This window comes from Argopecten irradians, chromosome 1 (genome assembly GCF_041381155.1).
Source record: "Argopecten irradians isolate NY chromosome 1, Ai_NY, whole genome shotgun sequence".
Taxonomy (NCBI): Eukaryota; Metazoa; Mollusca; class Bivalvia; order Pectinida; family Pectinidae; genus Argopecten; species Argopecten irradians.
The window spans coordinates 14,502,364-14,527,144 of record NC_091134.1 but is presented as its reverse complement, the minus strand read 5'-3'; the positions used below and the strand labels follow the sequence as shown (position 1 = coordinate 14,527,144).

At 35.7% G+C, this 24,781-nt stretch overlaps 1 protein-coding gene across 4 annotated transcripts in view; it reads right to left on the bottom strand.

Annotated features, from left to right (window-relative positions):
• LOC138318604 (rap1 GTPase-activating protein 1-like) overlaps window positions 1-24,781 on the bottom strand; it is a 151,840-nt gene that overhangs the window by 112,273 nt on the left and 14,786 nt on the right. For 3 of the 4 annotated variants that reach the window (XM_069261110.1, XM_069261118.1, XM_069261128.1), the window contains exons 2-3: window positions 24,255-24,484; window positions 18,749-19,088 (exon numbers count right to left, since the gene is read on the bottom strand). In XM_069261110.1, coding sequence (XP_069117211.1) covers window positions 18,749-19,088; window positions 24,255-24,462 — 548 coding nt within the window. In that variant the 5' untranslated portion in view covers window positions 24,463-24,484. Of the gene's footprint in view, window positions 1-18,748; window positions 19,089-21,780; window positions 22,017-24,254; window positions 24,485-24,781 lie in introns of those variants that run through there. The other variant, XM_069261137.1, reaches the window with a different exon arrangement.

Below are 24,781 nucleotides of genomic sequence, written 5' to 3'. Positions count from 1 at the left end.
TGACATCAGTTGAACACCATCAAAATCAATGACATCAGTGTGAACACCATCAAAATCAATGACATCAGTATGAACACCATCAAAATCAATGACATCAGTGTGAACACCATCAAAATCAATGACATCAGTATGAACACCATCAAAATCAATGACATCAGTATGAACACCATCAAAATCAATGACATCAGTGTGAACACCATCAAAATCAATGACATCAGTGTGAACACCATCAAAATCAATGACATCAGTGTGAACACCATCAAAATATCAATGACATCAGTATGAACACCATCAAAATCAATGACATCAGTGTGAACACCATCAGAATCAATGACATCAGTATGAACACCATCAGAATCAATGACATCAGTATGAACACCATCAAAATCAATGACATCAGTGTGAACACCATCAGAATCAATGATGTTAGCATCAACAAATTCAAAATAAATTACATCAGCAATCTAAGAATACCATCAAAATTAATGACATCAGCATTGACACCATCAAAATGAACAACATTAAAATAAACACCATCAAAATTAGTGACATTTAATGACATTAATGGCATGAGCATCATTACCATTGATGGATTAGCTGATGCCTTCTATGAGGCACAAAGCGAAATCAGAATTGATACATCACAGTATACGGAGCATGTGTTAAGTTTACGCAATACCTTATGTTGTATAATATTAAATAATTCTGACATATGAATAAAACGGATGAACCCAAACAGCATTTTAATGTATTCTGGACATGTATAATCAATGACATATATAACCTTGATTACAGAGTCATGTTTCACCTTCTAAACACATCCAATATCAAATTTACTTTTTGAAACTCTAGGTTTACATTGCATTAGATGAAATTAAAATCCTTGGCTCAAGTTTTTATTTTGTATTCATGTCATATGACAGCAAAATTATTTGATTTATATCTCTGAACATGTAGTTATCTATGTAAATGACTTGCATACTTATATCCTAGAGATTTGCATCAAAGTACCATATTTGACTCAAGAAGCACCCAGGGGGCTTAAAATGGGACCAAAATTAGACTGACATTCAAGGTAGCTGAACTTAAAGGTCTCTAAGAGGTTGAATGGGGATGAGGGTAAAGAAAACACTGAGTTTACAGAGATAAATCACCAACCGATGGGGTAAAGCTTTCAATAAGATCTAGACTTGCAACATGTCTATATATATCCAATACCAAGGGCTAATGACAGGAGGCTAATTGTAGAATGTCAAACACCTTTAACACTTAGCCATCATTGCAGGAAGATTTTGAGTGGTGGTGGCAAAAAATCAGACAGAGGAGAATTTTAGCAATGGGTCACTTTGGATTAGCTAGAAAAGAATGTCAGACACCTCAACCATTGTCTCTTAACATGCCTAACATGTATATAGAAGGCTAGCAGAAAGATGATACATCTCATCTGTTTGTCTATATTGCAGGTATGTTCAATGATGTCCCATGATCATCATTTCCTGTTTCATTATTCAAGATTTGCTCACTCACATAGCTTCATTGGCCTAAAGGCTATATGGCCAGACATTAGTGGTACAAACTGCCTATAACAGCTAGATGAAATCTCTCGTGTTTTCAACACCAAATGTCACACAAAGTCTGTGGAACCACAAGTAACAGTTATGTATGAGGTCAATATAAGGTGGAAAATATTACAAGACTTTGTTTGTACTATCCAATGTTTTATAAGAACATTTCAACATAATGGTGTTCTAGAGTTATGTATATATATATTCAGCCTGACATGATCCAATTAGACCCTTTATCCTCATCCCACCTCCTCCCAGGAAAAAAAAACCCAAACACAAACAAATGAAGAATATTGGTTATTATTTTCACCATAGAAACTCAAATATTGTTCTTCCTGTTTACCATAAATGTAGATTTTTTTTTCAGTTTTGCTAAGAGCCTTTCCCTCTTTTTGGCAATTGGCCAACGACTATAATATGTGATTCCCTCCATCTTCTGTTTTTTTATGTGTATTATTGCCCTTCAAAACTCTCAGAAACTCATTTTAGTGATGTTTATTAGGACAATTACTTTTAGAAATAATATATTTCAGATTTAGAAAAGCTATAGCTTATGTTACTGCCAGACAGTAGCATATTCAGTGCTGACACATATTGGCTATAGAAACACAAAATCTCATCAGACCTTTGAAGAAAACTTTAAAATCAGTATCATTCAGCTTTAAGAGCTTAAAGCTGCCTTAAATTTTTGCAACAAAATGCAAGTGTTAAGTCTTAAAGATGCTCCGCCGCCGACAGAGCATAAATGATATTCATCATTTGAACAATAATTGGTGTTTAATCGTGTATATATATGTCTAATTAACACAAAAAATAATATAAAATAATTTATTTCGCCTTTGGTGCATGCGCAATCAGTACTTCATTCCATATAGGATATAGTGCCACGGAATTTTTCCGTGATGCAATTAATTATTTTTCATATTTTTAACTTGAAGTAAAATTAGAAGCTCAAACTTTTCAATGGTGGTAATGGTGTAAAGAAAGTAACTTTTTTAGCTGAAGAAAAATACTAAATCGTCTGCTCCTGTTTTTGATAGTGAAAAAATACCATTTGTCAGCGGTGGAGCATCTTTAATGTTCTGTTTTTGCCTAACTCTTGTAAAAAATAAAATCAGCCTAACTCCTGTAATAAATATCTGCCTAACTCTTGCAATAAACATATGAAAGTTATGATAATTCTATAATTAAACACATTTGTTTGTTCCTCATATGTACTGAAATTACAGTCATTTTCCAAAAAAGGCACTTCTTACCATGTTATGCATGGTGAAATTATCAGCATCAAGCCAAAAAAAAAAAGAAATTGTGTCTAATTATTTTGAGAAATCATTTAACAAAGTATTATAAATTTAGCTTTTTTGTTTGACACTTATAGCCAATCAGTTGTCAGTTGATGAAATGTATTGATTGATTAACCTAAAGTTAAATTTTGAGCTAGTCTATGCATCCTTAATGACAAAATATAATAATTGTTAGTGATCTTATGAAAAACTAAAAGTTAGTTCATACACCCCTGAAGATACGTTTGAACTGTTCTATTTCAAAGCCTGGAACAGCTTATTATGAACATTCAGGGGTGAATCAGGCCTCAAAGTAGCACTTGGGAATGACTAGCCAAGTGGCGAGTGACCTCTAAATTTTACTCGCCAAATGTTGTCAAGCGAAATTTATAAGTTTCAAATATTGATTTGATGTGTTAAGAGCTTTATTGAGACACCTTACACTATTGAGCAAGCAGATACAAATATACAAGTATTAAAAACATGAAAAACATAATTTTGTGTTGGTCAAAACTCTTTTTATTCAACAACTGCAATGTCCCACCAAACAGCCTTTGTACTTCAGCTTCTTTTTTGTTTTAAACCATTTTTCAATCTGTTTACATTTCTATATACGGTAATATAAGTAATTTATATATAAATGTATAGTAATTATCAATATATCTCAAATTAATTCAGTTACTAACTCATATCTCGCCGATTAGGGTTATAATATTTGATTTTGAATTGAATAAATTGGGCCTAATACCTCAGGCAGTCATGTACAAGCTTCCAAGAGTCCGTTTTTCGTTGCAAATGTCTACCAGCGTTGGAATTTACACTGTAGTTCTGGCTTGGCAATTCTATACATGTATGCATTGACGAACTTCATGTGCATATCTTGCAATGTTTGAAGCGATAACAGTATCATGAATGTCTTACTGTCTTTCTGTGTCACACAAGCGTCTGTCTCTTTCGTAACAATCAGTAGTTGGACACAAAGTCTATTTTGCCGGCCATTGATTAATTAATAATCTGTTCACACATCTTTCAAAACATCGTACCTTCGTCATGTCTTAGTCACAACATTCATTCAGCCATGTCGAAGCGTTTGCTTCCTGTCGATTTATTGGCTTCAGTCCAATTTTTCACATGAATCCCGAGTCAAATCTGCCATTGTTTTCTGTTTGTTTTGACTTTTTAAAGCCAAAACAAGTCAGGGGGATTTACCCCGGCCTTTTTGCCGCCACATTGCTACTGATACACGCTGTAGGGTCATCAAGACGCTTTACAGCATGCAGTAATTATGCTTTTAAGCGCTTTTCTGACACAGATTAGATATATGTTACTACTAAAAGAACCGAACACAAAATAAATCCGGAAATATTTAGGAATTTTTTACTCGCCGTTTGGCGATATATCGTTAATTTTAACTCGCCTTTGGGAATATTTACTCGCATATGCGAGTAAATTTCTCTCAACTTTGAGGCCTGTGAATGAGTTTATCCTCAAGTAATTCAATGTGTTCTTATGACAAATAAGGTTAACCTTATAGTTAATGCGTGCAGAATTAATGACATTCTGATTTACAATTCAGAAACACCTTGGGTTGAACAACCTTAATCAACCTATAGTGCATTGCATTAAAACAGTATAATATGCAACTGCTCTTCAACAAAGCTGAGGATTTGTTTTCTTCAATAAATCTTTTAACATATGTCATACGATGTCGTGTCTTTGTGATTATGCTACATCTCGTTTAATTATTCTCAAGGTAGCTTGGTGTAGTATAATTAATGAGCAACAAGGAAAACCCATTGAGTCTTCTGTAAAGTCAGCCATGCTAAAACCGTACAAACACTGATGTGTGCCAACCTGCGATTAACATTCAGAGAAAGCCTCGGTAACATTTAACCCAGAGACTTAATGTAACGCATTAGATTATAGTTACTTAATACTACTGCACCTAGATATTCCACCAGAGGTCGCTGCATCAAGGTCGCCAAGGGCAACAGCCTTGACGAGTTGATAGCCAACTAACCTAGAGAAGAATAGATCTTTAGGTATCAACTGTTGTTTTATATATCTCAATCAAGTATTGGTTTTCCTGTAATCACAGCTAACCTGGCTTCTTTATGATGATTATACAGCCTAACATTTTTTTTATTGTTGAGGACTAAAACCCAACACTATACAGTATTTATGGCTTGACTAGAATGTTTTATGTAACATTAAAGACTCAGAAGTCTGCTATCACAAGGAGACACTGTATACCGAATTCACAAACATTGATTTGTGTATAATGTCCTATAAACAGCCAGGGTCAATTAAAGAGGTATCAGATATAAGAGTTGGATCAAAGAAAGCTGGAGTACCCTTAGAAAAACCACCACCAGTACCTGGAAACTGCCTAGTGTTGGATTCAAACCTTTAACCCAGAAATGAAGGGCTGATAATTATAGGTCAAAACACCTTAACCACTAGGCCACTGCAGCACACAAAATAATGCTATCTCAGTGTTAATGGAATTGGTTAAGTAACCAGCATTATATCTTTTATTGAATCAATATCTAAACTAATTTCAAAATGTAGGTGGTATGGGTAAATCTAGAATCGTCATCATTAGTCTCATAATTGTCAAGATCCGATCATCACACATCAAGTCAGGCAAACATTGAAAGATAAAATCTAAAATCACAATAATCTTGAATACATGATGAAATCCATAGCATGATTCCATAGTTTGATGAATATTACTGCAGTAGTTTATGAGAAGTAGTCTTAAATAGGAAATTTTCCACAGTTAGTCTAATGATGGAAAGATACAGATTAGATTGAGTAATTTACCAATAAACATGTGTATCTACAGAGTATATCTGTGGAAAATGAACATCAAAAACCCCATAACTTTCACATTACACCATAATTCTCATTCTCTTAATGCTTACAATTTTAATGTTGAATCATAAACCATATATAGACCATAAACTAGCTACATATTTTAGACTTATAAAACTTTAAAACTGTCAACCTTCCAGCTGTGGGTAATTTTAGTAGAGCACTACAGCCAGCTTTATATATGGAATATATATATATAGGGAAATGTATAGGTGACAATATGTGTGGCAGAAGTTTGAGTCTGTGGCAAATGATCCCGAGAATACACTAAAATAGAGAAAGTAATTTCAAATGTCATATTTAATGAACAACAGTAAATTATTGTAATATGAGAAAAATCTATAGAATTGCTTAGTTCTATGTCTATTTCCATAGCAACAATCCAAGATAAATTGGCATTACGTCTATAAATAATAGATTTGTGTATAATACAAAATATTGTATTCCACTGAAGCCAAATCTATAAATATGTTTCAAATGCTGTTGCCATAGGAAATAAAATCATGATTTATTTTAAAGAATCAAATTTCAAAGTGTCAGCCAAGCTGTTGTCATACGGCTGAATTATCAGAGTTTCAATGACAGTTTTATTTTCTACAACTGTATAGTCATGCATCCTATCTATCAGAGTCTCCCATGACACATGATGCCTGTAGATAATTACCATCTCTCTGAAATACCTTTATCTCTATACATTTTCACACATTGCCTAGCAGTCCCAAAAGACAATACTAGACACACCTATCTCTATAAGAACCACATTGGCATAACCTAGCTAGACTATATAAGGCGTTTTGACTCCCTTATGACCACAGATGATATATAATTTGACGCGTTGGATCTATAAACACTATATATAGCGTAATTTTCATGATAGATCATATCTGTCTTTAAGGACCATATTAGTTTGATGGGTTTCCTATTGAAAGACAGGGTCATATAAGAATGGGCCAGGTTTATTTCTGGAGGAAATCCAGATTACCCAAAGAAAAACCACCAATCAGCAGTCAGTACCTGGCGATTGCCCGATATGGGATTAGAATTATCAATCAAGAGGTCGACTTAAGATATTGTGTTTACACATATATATCGGGATGTCTTGGCCACCATGTTGGACCACAAAAAGACCATGTATGGCATAACCTGTCTATGAAGAGCACACATGGCATAATGTGTCACTATAAGTTCATATAAGACATAACCTGTCTACAAAGACCATATCTCTAACGATCGCACAAAATATTACCTGTTCTAGAAATCGACCATATTACACACTATATAACCTTCATGTTAAGACCAAATCTCATATCTATTTCATCACACTTTAAAAATGTCTACATGCCATAAACCTGTTTATAGAGCCCACATGATGCATTGCATATCAAACAAAACTATACCCGCCTTTCTATAAAGAAAACTTCATGGCCATTTTTTTTAATACCACAAACTGTATAGTTCAGGGTAGACTTAGATAGATAGGTTTGACTATAACAAGATCTCTTAGTATTAGAGATGGTTTCTATGGCAACAATAACACCTCATTTAGATAAAGACAAATGATATCCATGGAAATGAACAGTACTTATATTTTGGTAACTATGGCAACAGAAGTAATAATTCAACAAGATAAAAGTTTACCTATAAGAGCCATGCTTTCCTGGTGGTGTAGTTTGTCCTGTTCACACTGCTAAGGACTCCAAGCCACTGCAGTGTACCTCACAATACACCACTACTGCCACTGGCAAGTTTGTATACAATCATTCCCCAATCACAGCAGATCTACACACATATCGATGATGTAATGCACAGATAACCCCACTTCCTCCTCATTGGATACAGGCCAAAGGTCAATTGGAGCTGAGGGATGTCTCTGGCCCCTAGCTATCCAGACACCATATATCTTTTTTTGTTACCATATTTGGCTCAATAATCATCCAGCAAAGGTATCTAATTAAGTTACACAGCTACTTTTATAATGCTTATGAATTTGGCAAGAATTCCATTGCTGTTTCCAGAAATAAGTTAGTAAGGAAGGGACAATTAATTAAGACAGAGTGCAAATGAATAAGGGGTCCAATAAATGTGAAACACATTAAATCATTTCATGACAGAGAATGAAATGATAATTTGAAAAGCTCATTAATTCTGTGACACAGTACTAGCTGAGTGCATGGCTATAAGATGAGACATAAACCATCACCTCTTCATATCTTGGTTTTAATGGTGAATAGTACAGGTGATGGTCTGTCTCTACAGTCTTTAAGTCTTGACCTTCCCATCTCATGGTGCCACAATGGTTAAGGTGTACAGACAATTTCATCTTTTACTTCTTGGTTGCAGGTTCAAACTCATGTGAATCAGTTGTCATGCATTGATGTTTTTTCTTTAGTTACTCCAGTTTTTCTCAATCTAGAGAACCTGACCATACTCATGACCTTTTGGCTGCCATTAGACAAAGGGCGTATTAAAGCCGAAATAAACAAAACAAAACCAAATTAGATGTCTGTATAGAGGCAATGCAGGTGTGCTCATATCAGAAGGTGTTTATTGGTGATAATATGGTACATTTTGTATAGTAGTGAGAGGGTTTTCCTTGACACTAACAAGGAATGGTGGGTGATATCGTGGCCGACAAGACTGATACCACTACATATACTGCTGGGTTATATACAGAGGCATCTAGCATACAGACAATGCCTTTATCACCCCGACAGGAAATAAGACTTTTTCAAAATAATTTTCAAATTTTATTGATTGGATTACACACATTACCAAAGAAAATCATTTTGGTGGATTTTTGGTTTAGTTTTACAATTATCAAAAAATGTGTAATTTAGCTTTACAATATTAAAATTGTATGTCATTGCTAGATTCCCTTCTAATTTATTGACAATTGCTTTTATTTTCTACAAGTAGACAAAACATAAAACAACAACTTAAATAAGTGATACACCAATCAGAACTTTGTATCAAACATCACCAATGATTGGTTGCGAATTGACCAATCTGAATCATTTGTTAAATTTATTTTACAATCATTCTCTGCGAGACATAAGCCTGTAGATAAATAAGAGACCAAATTCTCGGCTACCTCAATAAACAAGAGGCCCATGGGCCTTAACAGTCATCTGACTATTAGTACAATACAACATAGTCGTGTAAAGATTTTAGCCTATTTGACCCGTGACCTTGATTGAAGGTCAAGGTAATTCATTTGAACAAACTTGGTAGCCCTTCATCCCAGCATGCTACATGCCCAATATCAGTACCCTGGGCCTTCTGGTTCTTGAGAAGAAGTCATTTAAAGACTTTAGCCTATTTGACCCCGGTACCTTGAATGAAGATCAAGGTCATTCATTTGAACAAACTTGGTAGCCATTCATCCCAGCATGTCACAGGCCCAATATCAGTACCCTGGGCCTTCTGGTTCTTGAAAAGAAGTCGTTTAAAGATTTTAGATCTATTTGAACAAACTTGGTAGCCCTTCATCCCAGCATGCCACAGGCCTAATATCAGGTCTCCAGGCCTCTTAGTTATTCACAAGAAGTTTTTTAAAGGATTTTAGCCTATTTGACCCCTGTGACCTTGAATGAAGGTCAAGGTCATTTATTTGAACAAACTTGGTAGCCCTTCATCCCAGCATGCTACATGCCCAATATCAGTACCCTGGGCCTTCTGGTTCTTGAGAAGAAGTCATTTAAAGACTTTAGCCTATTTGACCCCGGTACCTTGAATGAAGATCAAGGTCATTCATTTGAACAAACTTGGTAGCCATTCATCCCAGCATGTCACAGGCCCAATATCAGTACCCTGGGCCTTCTGGTTCTTGAAAAGAAGTCGTTTAAAGATTTTAGATCTATTTGAACAAACTTGGTAGCCCTTCATCCCAGCATGCCACAGGCCTAATATCAGGTCTCCAGGCCTCTTAGTTATTCACAAGAAGTTTTTTAAAGGATTTTAGCCTATTTGACCCCTGTGACCTTGAATGAAGGTCAAGGTCATTTATTTGAACAAACTTGGTAGCCCTTCATCCCAGCATGTCACAGGCCCAATATCAGTACCCTGGGCCTTCTGGTTCTTGAAAAGAAGTCGTTTAAAGATTTTAGCCTATTTGACCCTCGTGACCTTGAATGAAGGTCAAGGTCATCTATTTGAACAAACTTGGTAGCCCTTCATCCCAGCATGCCACAGGCCTAATATCAGGTCTCCAGGCCTCTTAGTTATTCACAAGAAGTTTTTTAAAGGATTTTAGCCTATTTGACCCCTGTGACCTTGAATGAAGGTCAAGGTCATTTATTTGAACAAACTTGGTAGCCATTCATCCCAGCATGTCACAGGCCCAATATCAGTACCCTGGGCTTTCTGGTTCTTGAGAAGAAGTTGTTTAAAGATTTTAGCCTATTTGACCCTCGTGACCTTGAATGAAGGTCAAGGTCATCTATTTGAACAAACTTGGTAGCCCTTCATCCCAGCATGCCACAGGCCTAATATCAGGTCTCCAGGCCTCTTAGTTATTCACAAGAAGTTTTTTTAAAGGATTTTAGCCTATTTGACCCCTGTGACCTTGAATGAAGGTCAAGGTCATTTATTTGAACAAACTTAGTAGCCCTTCATCCCAGCATGTCACAGGCCCAATATCAGTACCCTGGGCCTTCTGGTTCTTGAGAAGAAGTCGTTTAAAGATTTTAGCCTATTTGACCCCCGTGACCTTGAATGAAGGTCAAGGTCATTTATTTGAACAAACTTGGCAGCCCTTCATCCCAGCATGTCACAGGCCTAATATCAGGTCTCTAGGCCTCTTAGTTATTCACAAGAAGTTTTTTTTAAAGGATTTTAGCCTATTTGACCCCTGTGACCTTGAATGAAGGTCAAGGTCATTTATTTGAACAAGCTTGGTAGCCCTTCATCCCAGCATACTACAGGCCTAATATCAGTACCCGGGGCCTTCTGGTTCTTGAGAAGAAGTCGTTTAAAGATTTTAGCCTTTTTGACCCCTGTGACCTTGAATGAAGGTCAAGGTCATTTATTTGAACAAACTTGGTAGCCCTCCATCCCAGCAACCTACAGGCCAAATATGAGTACCCTGGGCCTTCCGGTTATTGAGAAGAAGTCGTTTGAATGAAAAGTTTACGGACGGCGGACGGCGCACGGCGCACGACGACGGACGGTGCATGATGACAATAGGTCATCCTGACCCTTTGGGTCAGATGACCTAAAAACAGGAGAGGGTAACATTACACAACCTGTTTTTCATTTATGACATTTCCAGCTAATGATAGAAGAATGTTATATGGTAGACTGAAACAGACCCATCCAATTTGTTGGTAGAATTGCGGATTGTTACCTATGCCCCAAAGAAACTCCATGGCAACCTTTTCTCTTTAACCAATCAAAATTTGCAATAAACAAAATAGAACATCTTTATCATTAATCCATGAGCAGCCATCTTAGCAAGCAAACAACAACACTTCTCAATACCTTTTGCTTTGTCTTTCAAAATAGATGTGAAATCAATTTTACACACTGGTTATAGGGTTTCTTAATTCTAAGTTGTTTATTTGGTAGATGTTTTAGTATTAAATGTGAAATCAATTTTACACATTGATTGTAGGGTTTCTTAATTCTAAGTTGTTTATTTAGTAGATGTTTTAGGTTTACATTCATTGAGCACCTGAATACACTTGGAGGTACAAAATGAAAGTTCTACACAGTTAATCCAGTAATTGATATAAAATTTAATAAAAACCTGTTTCAATTATAGCTGAAATTTAATTATGGATGGTTTCTTTTTTAAGGCTAAAAGCCCATTGAGAATAACGAAAAATATCAGCTCCTACGATTTAATCACCATAATTTCTACCTCCATCTCTGCATGGCTAGTGGCACAATAAAACTCTATCCGGATAGAAGATATTCCATCGTCTCTATCCTTCTATTGTCTCATTTGACAATTATATCTGATAAACTACTTCCTGCTTGTCCCATCCTGGTACATGATACAACAAAACACAATGATTACAGATTTATTTAAAAATATGGTACCGGAGAATTATTTCAAAGACACCCAATATCAAAGCCTACAAAGTCTCACAGTGTTATGAATGTGAAATCAATATTTTGAGCAAATAAAACTTTTTTGTATTATTTGCTTTGCAACTTCAATTATCAATTTTTGGATTTGTTTGATTTTCTGGTAACAAAGACTGTAATTTACACAAAGCTATTTATCACTGTATTAGTTCAATATTTTTTCCTTCTCTCAAATATGTTCAATATAAAACAGCCAGTAAGAAACCATCTGTGATAATGGACCACCTGTAAAAAGAGACCACCTTTAATAGGAGACCATCTGTAATAAGGGGCCACCAGTAATAAGAGATCCACATGTAATAAGAGACCACCTGTAATAAGGGACCACATGTAATAAGAGACCACCTGTAATAAGAGACCATCTGTAATAAGGGGCCACCTGTAATAAGAGACCACCTGTAATAAGAGAACATCTGTAATAAGGGACTACATGTAATAAGAGAACATCTGTAATAAGGGACTACATGTAATAAGAGACCACCTGTAATAAGAGACCACCTGTAATAAGGGACCATCTGTAATAAGGGACCACCTGTAATAAGAGACCACCTGTAATAAGAGACCACCTGTAATAAGGGACCATCTGTTAAAAGAGACCACCTGTAATAAGAGACCACCTGTAATAAGAGACCACCTGTAATAAGGGACCATCTGTTAAAAGAGACCACCTGTAATAAGGGAACACATGTAATAAGGGACCATCTGTAATAAGAGACCATCTGTTATAAGGGAACCACCTGTAATAAGGGACCACATGTAATAAAGGACCACCTGTAATAAGGGGCAACCTTTAATAAGGAATCACCCATAATAAGGGACCATGTGATAAGGGACCAACTGCAATAAGGGACCATCTGTAATGTTGGGCCACCTTTAATATTTGACCACCTGTAATATTGGGCCACCTTTAATATTTGTCCACCTGTAATATTGGGCCACCTGTAATAAGGGACCACTTGTAATAAGAGACCACATGTAATAAGAGACCACATGAAATAATATTGGTTTGGTTTGTTTATTTTTACGTCCTATTAACAGCCAGGGTCATGTAAGGACGTGCCAGGTTTGTTGGTGGAGGAAAGCCGGAGTACCCGGAGAAAAACCACCGACCAGCGGTCAGTACCTGGCAACTGCCCCACATGGGATTCCAACCCGCTTCCCAGAGGTGGAGGGCTTGTGGTAATATGTCGGGACATCTTAACCACTCGGCCACCGCGGCCCCATGAAATAATAGGCGCCTGTAATAAGAAATCAACAGTAATAAAGGACCACCTGTAATAATGGACCACCTGTAATAATGGACCACATGTTATAATGGACCACCTGTAATAATGGACCATCTGTAATAAGGAACCACATGTAATAAGGGTCCACCTGTAATAAGGGACCACATGTATTAAGGGACTATATGTAAAAAGAGATCACCTGTAATAAGGGACCACCTGCAATAAGGGACCACATGTAATAATGGACCACCTGTAATAATGGACCATCTATAATAAGGAACCACATGTAATAAGAGACCACATGTAATAAGGAACCACATGTAATAAGAGATCACCTGTAACAAGAGACCATCTGTAATAAGGGTCCACATGTAAAAAGAGATCACCTGTAATAATGGACCATCTGTAATAAGGAACCACATGTAATAAGAGACCATCTGTAATAAGGGTCCACATGTAAAAAGAGATCACCTGTAACAAGAGACCACCTGTAATAAGTGACCACATATAATAAGGGACCACATGTAATAAGAGAACATCTGCGTAATAAGGGACCACCTGAAATAAGGGACCACATGTAATAAGAGACCACATATAATAAGGGACCACCTGTAATAAGGGACCACATATAATAAGGGACCACATGTAATAAGGGACCACATATAATAAGGGACCACATGTAATAAGAGACCACATATAATAAGGGACCACCTGTAATAAGGGACCACATATAATAAGGGACCACATGTAATAAGGGACCACATATAATAAGGGAACATCTGTAATAAGGGGCCACCTTTAATATTGGGCCACCTTTAATAAGGCATAACCCATAATAAGGGACCATGTAATAAGGGACCAACTGCAATAAGGGACCATGTTATAAGGGACCAACTGCAATAAGGGACCACCTGTAATATTGGACCACCTTTAATATTGGACCACCAGCAATATTGGGCCACCTTTATATTGGACCACCTGTAATAATGGACCACCTGTAATAAAAGACCACATGCACTATTGGACCACCAGTAATAAAGGACCATCTGTTGTATTTGACCACTTGTAATAAGAGACCAACTGAAGAAAGATCACCTGTATATATTACTCAAGACCACTAATAGCAAAGAGACCACCTGTGATAAAATACTATGTGTAATGAAAGACCAACTGTAATAAGAGAGCCAGATCACCTATATTGAGAAAACAACATTAATTATCTTGATTATAGATATTAGAAACCATCGGATTATTAGTAACTGGACATGAATTAAGACTGGCGATGGTTCCTAAATATAGGTACCTATGCCTGTACAGAACCAACATCCCAAGATGGATTGATATGCTGAAGCTAACATTCTTGTTATGAGTGAGTGCAAGGACATCCTGCATCCCAAGAGTGCCACAACAAGGTATGACCTCATCTGACCTTGTGTGACCTTGGTGATACTACTTTCAGCTAAGTCAATCAGATAAATCTGATATGTGTGTGTAAACATGCCTATCTGATCAGCTGTCCAAATCTCTCTGGACATCTGCTGACCTTAGTAGTGACCACAGCATGGTTATAGCCTGCTGTTTGCAAAGAATATCACAGCTAGGATTCCTACAAGATCATCTCACCATAAAATTAATGTAGACTAACCATGAGTCTTTAACCATTTGTACAAAAAGTAAAACTCAATAATATAAAGAGTTTAATCTCCTATGATTAAATGTAGACTGATCAGCCCTGAGCTTTGGTTTGTATATGGAATCAACAAGTTAAATTTTTTACATGATTATCTCCCCTAGTTTCTAAAAGCAGGCACTTTTATGTTATATCCTGCTATTTTGCAAAACATTATTCAACCTGTATAAAAATAAAACTAGAAATGGTCAGAAGACATAAATGATAGACCAGCAGAACAAGAGGAGAGATGGGTAACACTTCATACCCCTCAACTGTGTGTTTGGGGGGGGGAGGAGGGAAGAAGTACCACAATTTTATGAAGGGGATATGGGGATATGAAAGAAAATAATTCAGGGAGGTGGGAGGGAAAGGATGTTTTCCCCAATAGTGTTTATTCAGCTTTATAATCATATAAATAAGAGAAAGGCAATTACTAAAGCTATATGGAATCATATCACCAGAGTAGAACTTATTACTGACAGTATAGCCATGCTAAGGGTTGGTAACTAGGCCATTTTTTCACGGCTATCTGACAGAAATGAGTCACAGGAGACAACAGTAGATACATCAGCTGGGAGATCTGAGAGGGATCATTACTGATGTCTACACTATCGCATACAGATAGCAGACACAGAAAGCTAGCATTATCACTACACATGACAAATGTTTTATGTTTTTAGTAAAAAAAATAGCTTACATATGATACAACACACAAACAATCCTGTCCATAAAGACCATCCACCAGAACCAGAATAAATGGTCTTTATAGCCAGGTGGTCTTTATTCAGAGGGACTATGTGTGTTGAAATTGACCATTTGAAACCTTGGGGAAGTGGTCTTATTAAGCAGGTGGTCTTTATACTGAGGTGGTCTCTATTGCAGGTCTCAATATACAAACAAACCTGTATATAAAGACCATCTAAGATTAAAGAAAAATGGTGTACATGCATACACAGGTCAAAGTCACAAAGCTTGTGATCTTTTAGACTGGCCACCAGATCCTAAGTAGGTAATAAGTTTTTCTCAATATAATTCCTATACTAGGTTATCTCCCCCTAGTTTGAAATTTAATTAATTTGGCTATATACCTGTAGCTAGAATCTGACATGTCACGGAGACAAAGATGATCAAATTTTAGTTTTGAAATTTTAGCAAAGATTTAAATATTATACAGACTGTGGGACTATATATCTTTTAAATTATATAGAGGTTATAGCTAAGGCAGGTTTTATTGTGCCACCAACTTTAAGGCACAATCTGCCGACATCTCTACTCTATTTTCCATCCTCAGTTTTTTTTTTATCAACATGAATATTAATTTGCAGTTTCAAATTAAATGTGTATACAAACTCTTATCATTAATGTATATGCATTATAACTGCATTTGTCTTGTTCATTAATTCAGCATTCAAGTCTATTTGTAGATTTGCTGTGCAAGCAGACTGCTGGCTTGTGTTAAATACATTCACACAATTATATTTGTTGTCACATAAAATATGACAGTACAAGCTCATCAAAGGCTTAGTTTTATTTCCTAAACTTCTTCGTCTTCTGCCTCTAGATCACATCATGACAGTTCTTGAATAACAGATTTTTTTATGTTGAAATGTCCTTTTACAAAAATTTACGGAAATTGAAAAAATGTAAAAAGCTGTAAAATTAGTACTAGTATTATATAAATTGATGCACGTACACACACACATATACACACACATGTACCTATTTAATGTTGGAGCTGAAAACACAATACAAAATCTAAAGTCACCTGTGTTACCAGTTTGTTTAACTGACAGCTGGTGAGCCATCATATTGCCTTAAATCTTGCATCATATGATGTCTGGTTGATAGTGATAGTATGTATATGTTTTTCTTACATATATTCCATCCCAACTCATGATGCTCATATGAAGTACAAATTGTTGGATATCAGCCAAATTCAATATCTGTCAAAACTAGACAACACATTATTTTATGGTTTGTGCAGTAGTAGCCTTTCTGAAATAGATACAAGTTTATCAAATATATATATATGTATAACTCTTTTGTTGAACATCATTTTGTTTATGATATTGGGTTTAAATGTAAAAGGTACACATTCATATCTTTGATATCAGAATATTGGGCATTCATGAAAATAATTGTAGTCATTTATCACTTCATCAAAGAGTATGGTCTGTCATATATCCCATAGCTACAGTAATACTAAAGATGCGAGGAGACATTATTGCTCATGGGACAGAATTTTCAAATCATCAATTATATATTTTGGTAATCTATTGATTTTTATTCTGAAATGAAACGCTAGTAATTTTGTATAATTCATAATCCTGTATAATCCTACAAAAGCTTGTTTCTTTTCATCAAATATATATTTGTGAGCTACTGTTCATACTCAAATATCAAAGGCCACAGGAGTTGTCTCCCTTCTTTTATTCACAAACCACACGGATAGCAGCGACTGTGCCCGGACATATCCTTGATTTTAGAATCAATTGTCTACACACTTAAATTTGGTTACATATATTGATCCATAACATTTTTACATTTTTATTAGTTTATACTTTCCTCTGGTATAGCAAAGAGCAAAATAACACCCAAATGTATGAATTATGTCCATTCTAATGCAAATCAATTTCACTGTTTAAGATAACCTTATTATACATTTTGTATCATTTTTTAACACTATGATTTGTTCACAGTTAAGACACCATATTGGTATAATTTATATTTCCCATACATAATATATATCATACAGGTATGTATTAAATAAGACCATTATAACGCATATTTTTCAAGGGTTCATGTGTGAATTGTCTCCCTTTTCTCACTCAGAGATCCTCTAGATAGAACTATATACTACAGGTAAGGCCACTGTTCTATGGAAAACAATGATTAAAAAAGTCTGGATTTCGATCTCCGACTCCGGTTCCAGCCATTATTTTAGAGTGAAAGACACTAAAAAAATTTTTTTTTAATATGCAGATCTTCTGACCCTATTTTTTGGCCATTGAAACCCTAAACAGACATATATTTGTTTGGCCTAATATATATTATTAGGTATTCCTTTGTTGGTGAGCAAGACAAGAGTTAAGTTTGCACCATACCAGTATGCATTAGAACATTCATGTATATATATGTATATTATTTGTGAGTTGTCTTCTCCTGACATGTAAATCATTATATATCGTGAAGGATTTGTGAGTTGTCTTCTCCTGACATGTAAATCATTATATATCGTGAAGGATTTGTGAGTTGTCTTCTCCTGACATGTAAATCATTATATATGGTCAAGGATTTGTGAGTTGTCTCCTCCTGACATGTAAATCATTATATATGGTCAAGGATTTGTGAGTTATCTCCTCCTGACATGTAAATCATTATATATGATCAAGAATTTGTGAGTTGTCTCCTCCTGACACGTAAATTATTATATATGATCAAGGATTTGTGAGTTGTCTCCTCCAGACACATTAATCATTATATATGGTCAAGGGTTTGTGAGTTGTCTTCTCCTGACACAAAAACCACTATCATATAAGTATCACATTTGTCAAGCACATGTATTACAATATCAGAAGAGCCAAAAGCAGATAATTCACATCTCTGAAAATGCTCAATAAAGGTCTTTTGACCCCTCCTGACAGTCAAACCTGTGTAAAAGAAGCATTTAACATTTCAAAGTAATACAGTCAAACCTCATTTACTTAAAGCCAATGTTATCATGATGGCTGTCAACGTTTAATTCAGGGGTTTTGGGATACTTAAACGAAGTGGGTCAAGTTCAATGTCGGTCCCACTTTCCAGTAGCTATGACGTTAAAAAAAAACCTCTAGTAAAAATTTGATGTCACAAAAAAATGTTACAAGTGATTTTTTTTATAGTTATAATGTAGTTCAGAACCAACAAATCAAACAGCGTCTTTCAGAAATTGGAGAATAAGGTCACAAGGTTCTATGTACTGTATTCCACTGAAATGCTAAACTTAGGATTATCTCCCTTGAAAGTTTCTCTAGTAGAAAAAAACACCAGACTTACCGTGCACACTTGAAGCATGCGCTGTGGTACACATCCCGTTTATCACCATCACGTTTCACCGATACTCTCCGATCATCCATAACAGGAAAACCACATCCCGCACACTTATCGTCGATACTTGTTAAATCCGGTTTTGACTGTCTGTTAAAAATACTCCGTCGCAGTAGAGAAGGGGAATAACTCTTCCTTTTAGAGTTTGGAGATAGAAGTGGTTTCTGATTGGACTTTAGAAAGAGACTGCTGTCGTCAGGACAAGTGATTGGACGCTTTGTCTGGCCATGGTGAGAGTATGCCCGCAGACTAGGACCCGAGGTATCCAAATCAGAATCACATACATCCCCTGGAAATATGAAAATAAATTTTAATTCATTTCCTATGGATTTGTACCTTGTTTGGCTAATTACCCGCGTCATTTCTTCTGAAATCATCCAAGATTGTGTTAGCCCTTTTAACAGGCATGTGCAAGATTTCCTGCATTTTCAGCTCTGTGAAAAGAGCATCTATGGAATGAGGCCACCGTCTTAAAGTCCCAACGACCAATATCAGCATAAGCTGACCTGTCTATAAAGACCATTTGGACTTCAAGACCATTTAATTGCTATATCTCTTGGATGGTCTTTATAGACAGGTTTCACTGTGTGTCAATACAATAATCTGGAAGGAAGACTCACCGGTGCCCGAATACAGACAAATCAGAGAACGAACTTGTAGGATACGTGGACTGTATCTTACGGACGGTTGAACAAAACTCAGCTCTCGCATGATGATGTCACTGGTTCTCGTATAAATTAAAGTCCTTCATACTCCCTTAAGTGAAACTACACAGCATTACTCTTCACTTTGGCTGTACAATGTAATGTACATTCAAACTAAATTTACAATACTGTTGCATGAAGTGCTTAAATGTGAAACTGCATGTATACAACCTTTACTTTGGCTGAGCTTTCAAACATACAGTGGGAAAATCTTTTACACAATTCACCTTGTAAGAGATGATTGTAAGAAATGATGGACATCTTACATGTCCTTCACATCACTTTTATTTAACATTCAAAAGTCCTTCAAAACCAAATCATCTATAATGTGACTATGTTCTTTAACGCCTATGCATCATACAACTTCTGAGTGAACTTTTCAGACCATTTTTTTTACTTGTAAAATTAAACCATCGACCTCGTAAACTGGTAGATTTCTTGTACAATCTCCTACAGTGTGGTTGTAATCAAATCTTTAACAGAAGAAAGATGTTCTCACATAACAGAAATTTGTGTTTAATCATGCGACACCGTGAAGTGTACTTGGTCACAGGTGAATTATTTTAAATCATTAAAGTGTTGGTGTTAAAATGTAATCTCATAATCAGTCAGATTAAGGGAACATGATAGCAGTCAACATACATGTAAGGTCATAACTCAGGTGAGATGACGGACAGATGGAATAAATTAAATTTTTATTAATTTTTGTATTCATTACACATTTTCTAATGTGCACTATCACCATGCATATATATGATAATTTCAAGATTTAAAAAAAAATAAAAATATTTTATTGGTAAATTAGCAATGACGAGTTGTTTACCTGTATTTATACCTATATTTACCTGAACTTACACAGGTATACAGTAAGTTTGAGAACTCTCCCACGTTCAGCATGTTATAGTTTAAAAATCCATTCATCATTTGGAATGTTATTCACATAAAAATTACAAGTCAACAGATCATGGAGTATTAGGTTTAAACATTCTTAAATGGTGAGATTTTTTTACAGGCATTTCATTTAAAGGCTAAACATGAAACTAAGTGACAATACCATTTAACTACAAACTTATTAGACTTGTAGCAAATAAGCACTTTCATACTTTATACAGCCTACATTTTTACAAATTATCTCCCCTGGTTTGAGAAAGGCTTTGCCCTTATCAGGTCCAAAAACATGTAACTTTAAAGCTAAATTCTGCTTTTATCTTCAATTATTAGGTATATACATTTTTATGTTTAAGTACCTAAAATTACAAATAGGTTTGAGGTGAGTATAGAGATGTATTAACCTTCTTATGACACGTCAATAAGCTGAACTGTTCAAGTAGTTATAATTTTGAACAGAGAAACAAGTTATTGTATCAAACATATATACAAATTTATTTAAAACAAAAAAAAAACACAATTAACAAAGCTAAACGTAATTATGCATATCAGGTCGTAAATCGTCTACATCCTTATATATAATGAAAGTACCAAATTATACCCGGAATTATTTTTGAGACAGAATTTGATTGGTTCTAACTTAATGTGTGGAAGAACCAATCAAATTAGGAGGATTTGAGTGATGCCAAAACTAATGCAGCCTTTGTTCCCATGGACAAAGTAAACAACAGTGCTACATACACCTTGGACAAAGAATGGATTCTTAAGTTGACATCTAAAAAATTTTGAAAATCATTTCCTAGGAAAACTTATATCGTATTTGCCGAAATTAGTGCCCCTCCCCCTATAAACGCCCCTCCCAGTTTCTGGAGAAGAGTTGTAGTTGTATAAACACCCCCAACCCATGGGTTCAACAATGTTTTACAACATGTGATGCCCCTAACATCAGCATTGTATCCCATATCACATAAGCTTGCGAGTCTTTTACATGTGAATCACAAATGGCGTCTCAAAGTATTAAAGACATACCAAATGTTTGCTATAACAGATTAATGTACCACGAGAAAAGAAAGATCTAAAATATGGCTGACATTTTTCGTCCACAAATTTTACTTTGGCTCGATCATTGATAAGTGCCCCCCAATAGTTCCAATTATTTAAGCCCCTTGGGTACTAATTAATTCTTAATGACAATTTCATTCCTGATTCAATATGGCACCATGTTGAATTGAAATTGCTATATATAGATAACAGTAACATGCATGACTGATTTCTGTGGAGATTTTCTGCTTTATAATAACATACACTATATATAAGTTTCCCACAAGCATTAGTCATCAATTCAGACTGACAAATTCCTTTAACATTTACAACGTTTTCCACACATACCTGAACCGTCATTGGTCACAGTATAGTTTCTCGTCCTTCTCATTCTTGTAATTTTACAAAAGCATTCGAATAAACAAAATTATTACAATCCAGGTATTCAGAACTAATTACATCCAAAATCAAGCGCCTATTAGAATCCAGAACCATCCAATGAAATCGTTATAGAACCTTATTAATTAGAATCTTTTACGAAGGTTCACAAAGTGACAACAACTATGCACTGCTTCAATGTTACAAAATGTCATATATAATATTGAATTACACAGAAATTCTTTATATTCTAATTATATTATTATCATCTCATACTTATAGCATCCAATACACCATCAGCCTCCGAGTGGACAAAGGGGCCCAAGAGAGGGGTTCCGCAATGTAATACACATATTATATTTCATATACCATCTAGACCATAGATACAAAATAAACCAAAAGAAATCTTGTATTTAAGAAAAAAAAAATATCATAATTTTAAATTTGAGTAATCAGGTTTTTCAGTTAGTGTATTACTACCTCACTCTAAAGTACAAAGTTTGTGGACCTGTTGCTTTGCAAAAAATCTTCCATTTTTAGTTACAGTGGCCTTGACATTGGCCCTTCAAACCTCACAAGAATGCAATTCTAAGCTAGTGGTGTTAAGGGGGATCTGTTTAAAGTTTAAGCTTATAATGGATCCAAGGAAACACAATTATAGTTTACCTTGGAATTGAATTTTCTATTTTTGATTTTAGTAACCCTGACCTTTGACTTCCGAACTTGAAGATCAATCCCAATTAAGGTATTGGGCATACCAATACGAGTATAAATGCAAAAAGGGAGCCCCAAGTAAAGAAATCAAAGTGGTTATTCTATTTTTTCTGCATTAAGATTGGTCTTATTAACATTTGACCTCCTAAATGATATGGATTGTGGTCTGCAGACAACAATGTACTATTCTATTTAGGTGACATGATCCCTTCAGTATTTGACTTGTTTGTAAATTTGATGTCGCATATCACAGCATTCTCAGCTAAAAGAGCATGGTTATTTGGTTCAATCTTTTAGTTCATAGTTTTTCACACCTGAAACGATTTTTAGAAGGGGTGCACTTTTTATGCAAGAATGAAAAGTATCCATATACCTTTTGGTAGGGGGCCGGTACTTATTATGCATGACATGGGGTTTGATACCTGGTCTTGGCACTTGACATGAATGTGTATTTTCCCTGTTCTTTTGCTTAATAACATAAACCTGGTATTGATTCTATAGTGCTATCTCACTGAATCACACTCCCATGCAACCACACATCAAATTTATGCTTAACATAATGCCCCCCTATGGAGCCCCTACATATCTCGGCTGTATGACATTCTGTCTCTTTCTAGTGAGCTAAGCCCTTCATATCTCATCAACATAATCCTAGTCTAAGGACTCAGAGTTTCCTGAAGTACACAGGAACTTAACTTCCGGGAGGAAATGATGAAACCCGGAGCAGAGCTTCCTGTGTCAGGATAGTCCCACAGTGTTCCATAAACACCAACATCCTTATAAAAATTAGGAGTCCTATTACTTGACCTTACTATACAGCTCATTTATGTAACATTTCCGAAATATATGTGGTATGTTTGTTTCTGTACAATATGACCTTGAAACGGTCAAGGTCAATAGGTTATATTATATATACACATTCTAAATATGACAGCTCAAAAGTAGGTGAACTTTATTTATAGCAACAGTAGGGGTAGATAAGTACTTTAATACCAAAATAACTTTAATCTTTTTACTATGTTATATGTCATGATAATATGAAAAGATAGTCATTATTTGAATCCTAATTTATAGCTTCATAGCATGGTTGTAGCATGTGCTGCAATGAAGAATGGTAATTGACACCATGCTGCATTAATGCTGTAAAGCCTGCAGTATGATGCCACAATGCATAGCAGCATGGTTTCAGCATATGCTGCAAATTTGTAAGGGTAAGCGGATAATGCATAACCATATAAACGGACTAATGGTCATCCTCGATATTCCAGGGGTTCCGATCACTTACGATCTCTACACCCCTGGACTATTTCATAGTAAAACTGGAGGCAACAGAATAGAACAGATAATTTAGTCATTTGATGTACATCAAAAGAGGCGTATAACGGTACACTGTGGTTGACTGTGTGGCTTTGATGTTAGGCGTCGCTCTCTCTGTAGTCTTCAAAGGAAATCTTTGCTAGCCTTTGATTGGTCAAATGTTTTTTGCTGAGCTGCCTTCAATTTCACTATGAGATAGTCCAGGGGTGTAGAGATCGTAAGTGATCGGAACCCCTGGAGTATCGAGGATGACTAATGGTATGCAACTGTTATGAGCGATTTTAAAAGGAGACCTGAAAAATGTATTGATACAAGACTACTGACACAGACTGAGGACAACTGGGAAAAGTAAAGGCCAAGGATGGGGGGAAGGGGCACATACAAATTAGGTCATAAGTAGAATCAATACTCACAGTAATCTGATAGTGAGAGTTCGTCAAACTGGTGACAGCGATGTTGATGTCGAGTACAGTTGTACCAGAGATTGGTCTCCGGGGCACACTTCCCTAGGGGAGTATTTCTGTCCCCTGTTGCCACAGTTACCTGGTCACCGTAACTATGGGGATAAATTTGGTACCTATTGGAAACAGTGGGCGACCCGCCATAATGTGTCGGCATCATATCATACAGCTATCCTGGTCACCTGCAAAACAGAAAACTTTTATTTATTTCATGGTGCAACATGCTCGCAAAATGGAAACAAGCTACTTATGATTAACTAGAAACTCAATTTGATTTGTATAATTATTTTTATATCATCTAGATCTAGGGACCCATTTTCATTGTGATGAATTCTATTTTTCTGACGTTAATTTAAAGTATTTGTTCTTACTCTGTGAAAATTAACTATTCTCATACTAGCTTCAGTGGGTAGTTAACGTTACAACAGTGTAAGTATCAAGAAAGATAACTCTTACAGAATTGAATGGTACATCTTCCT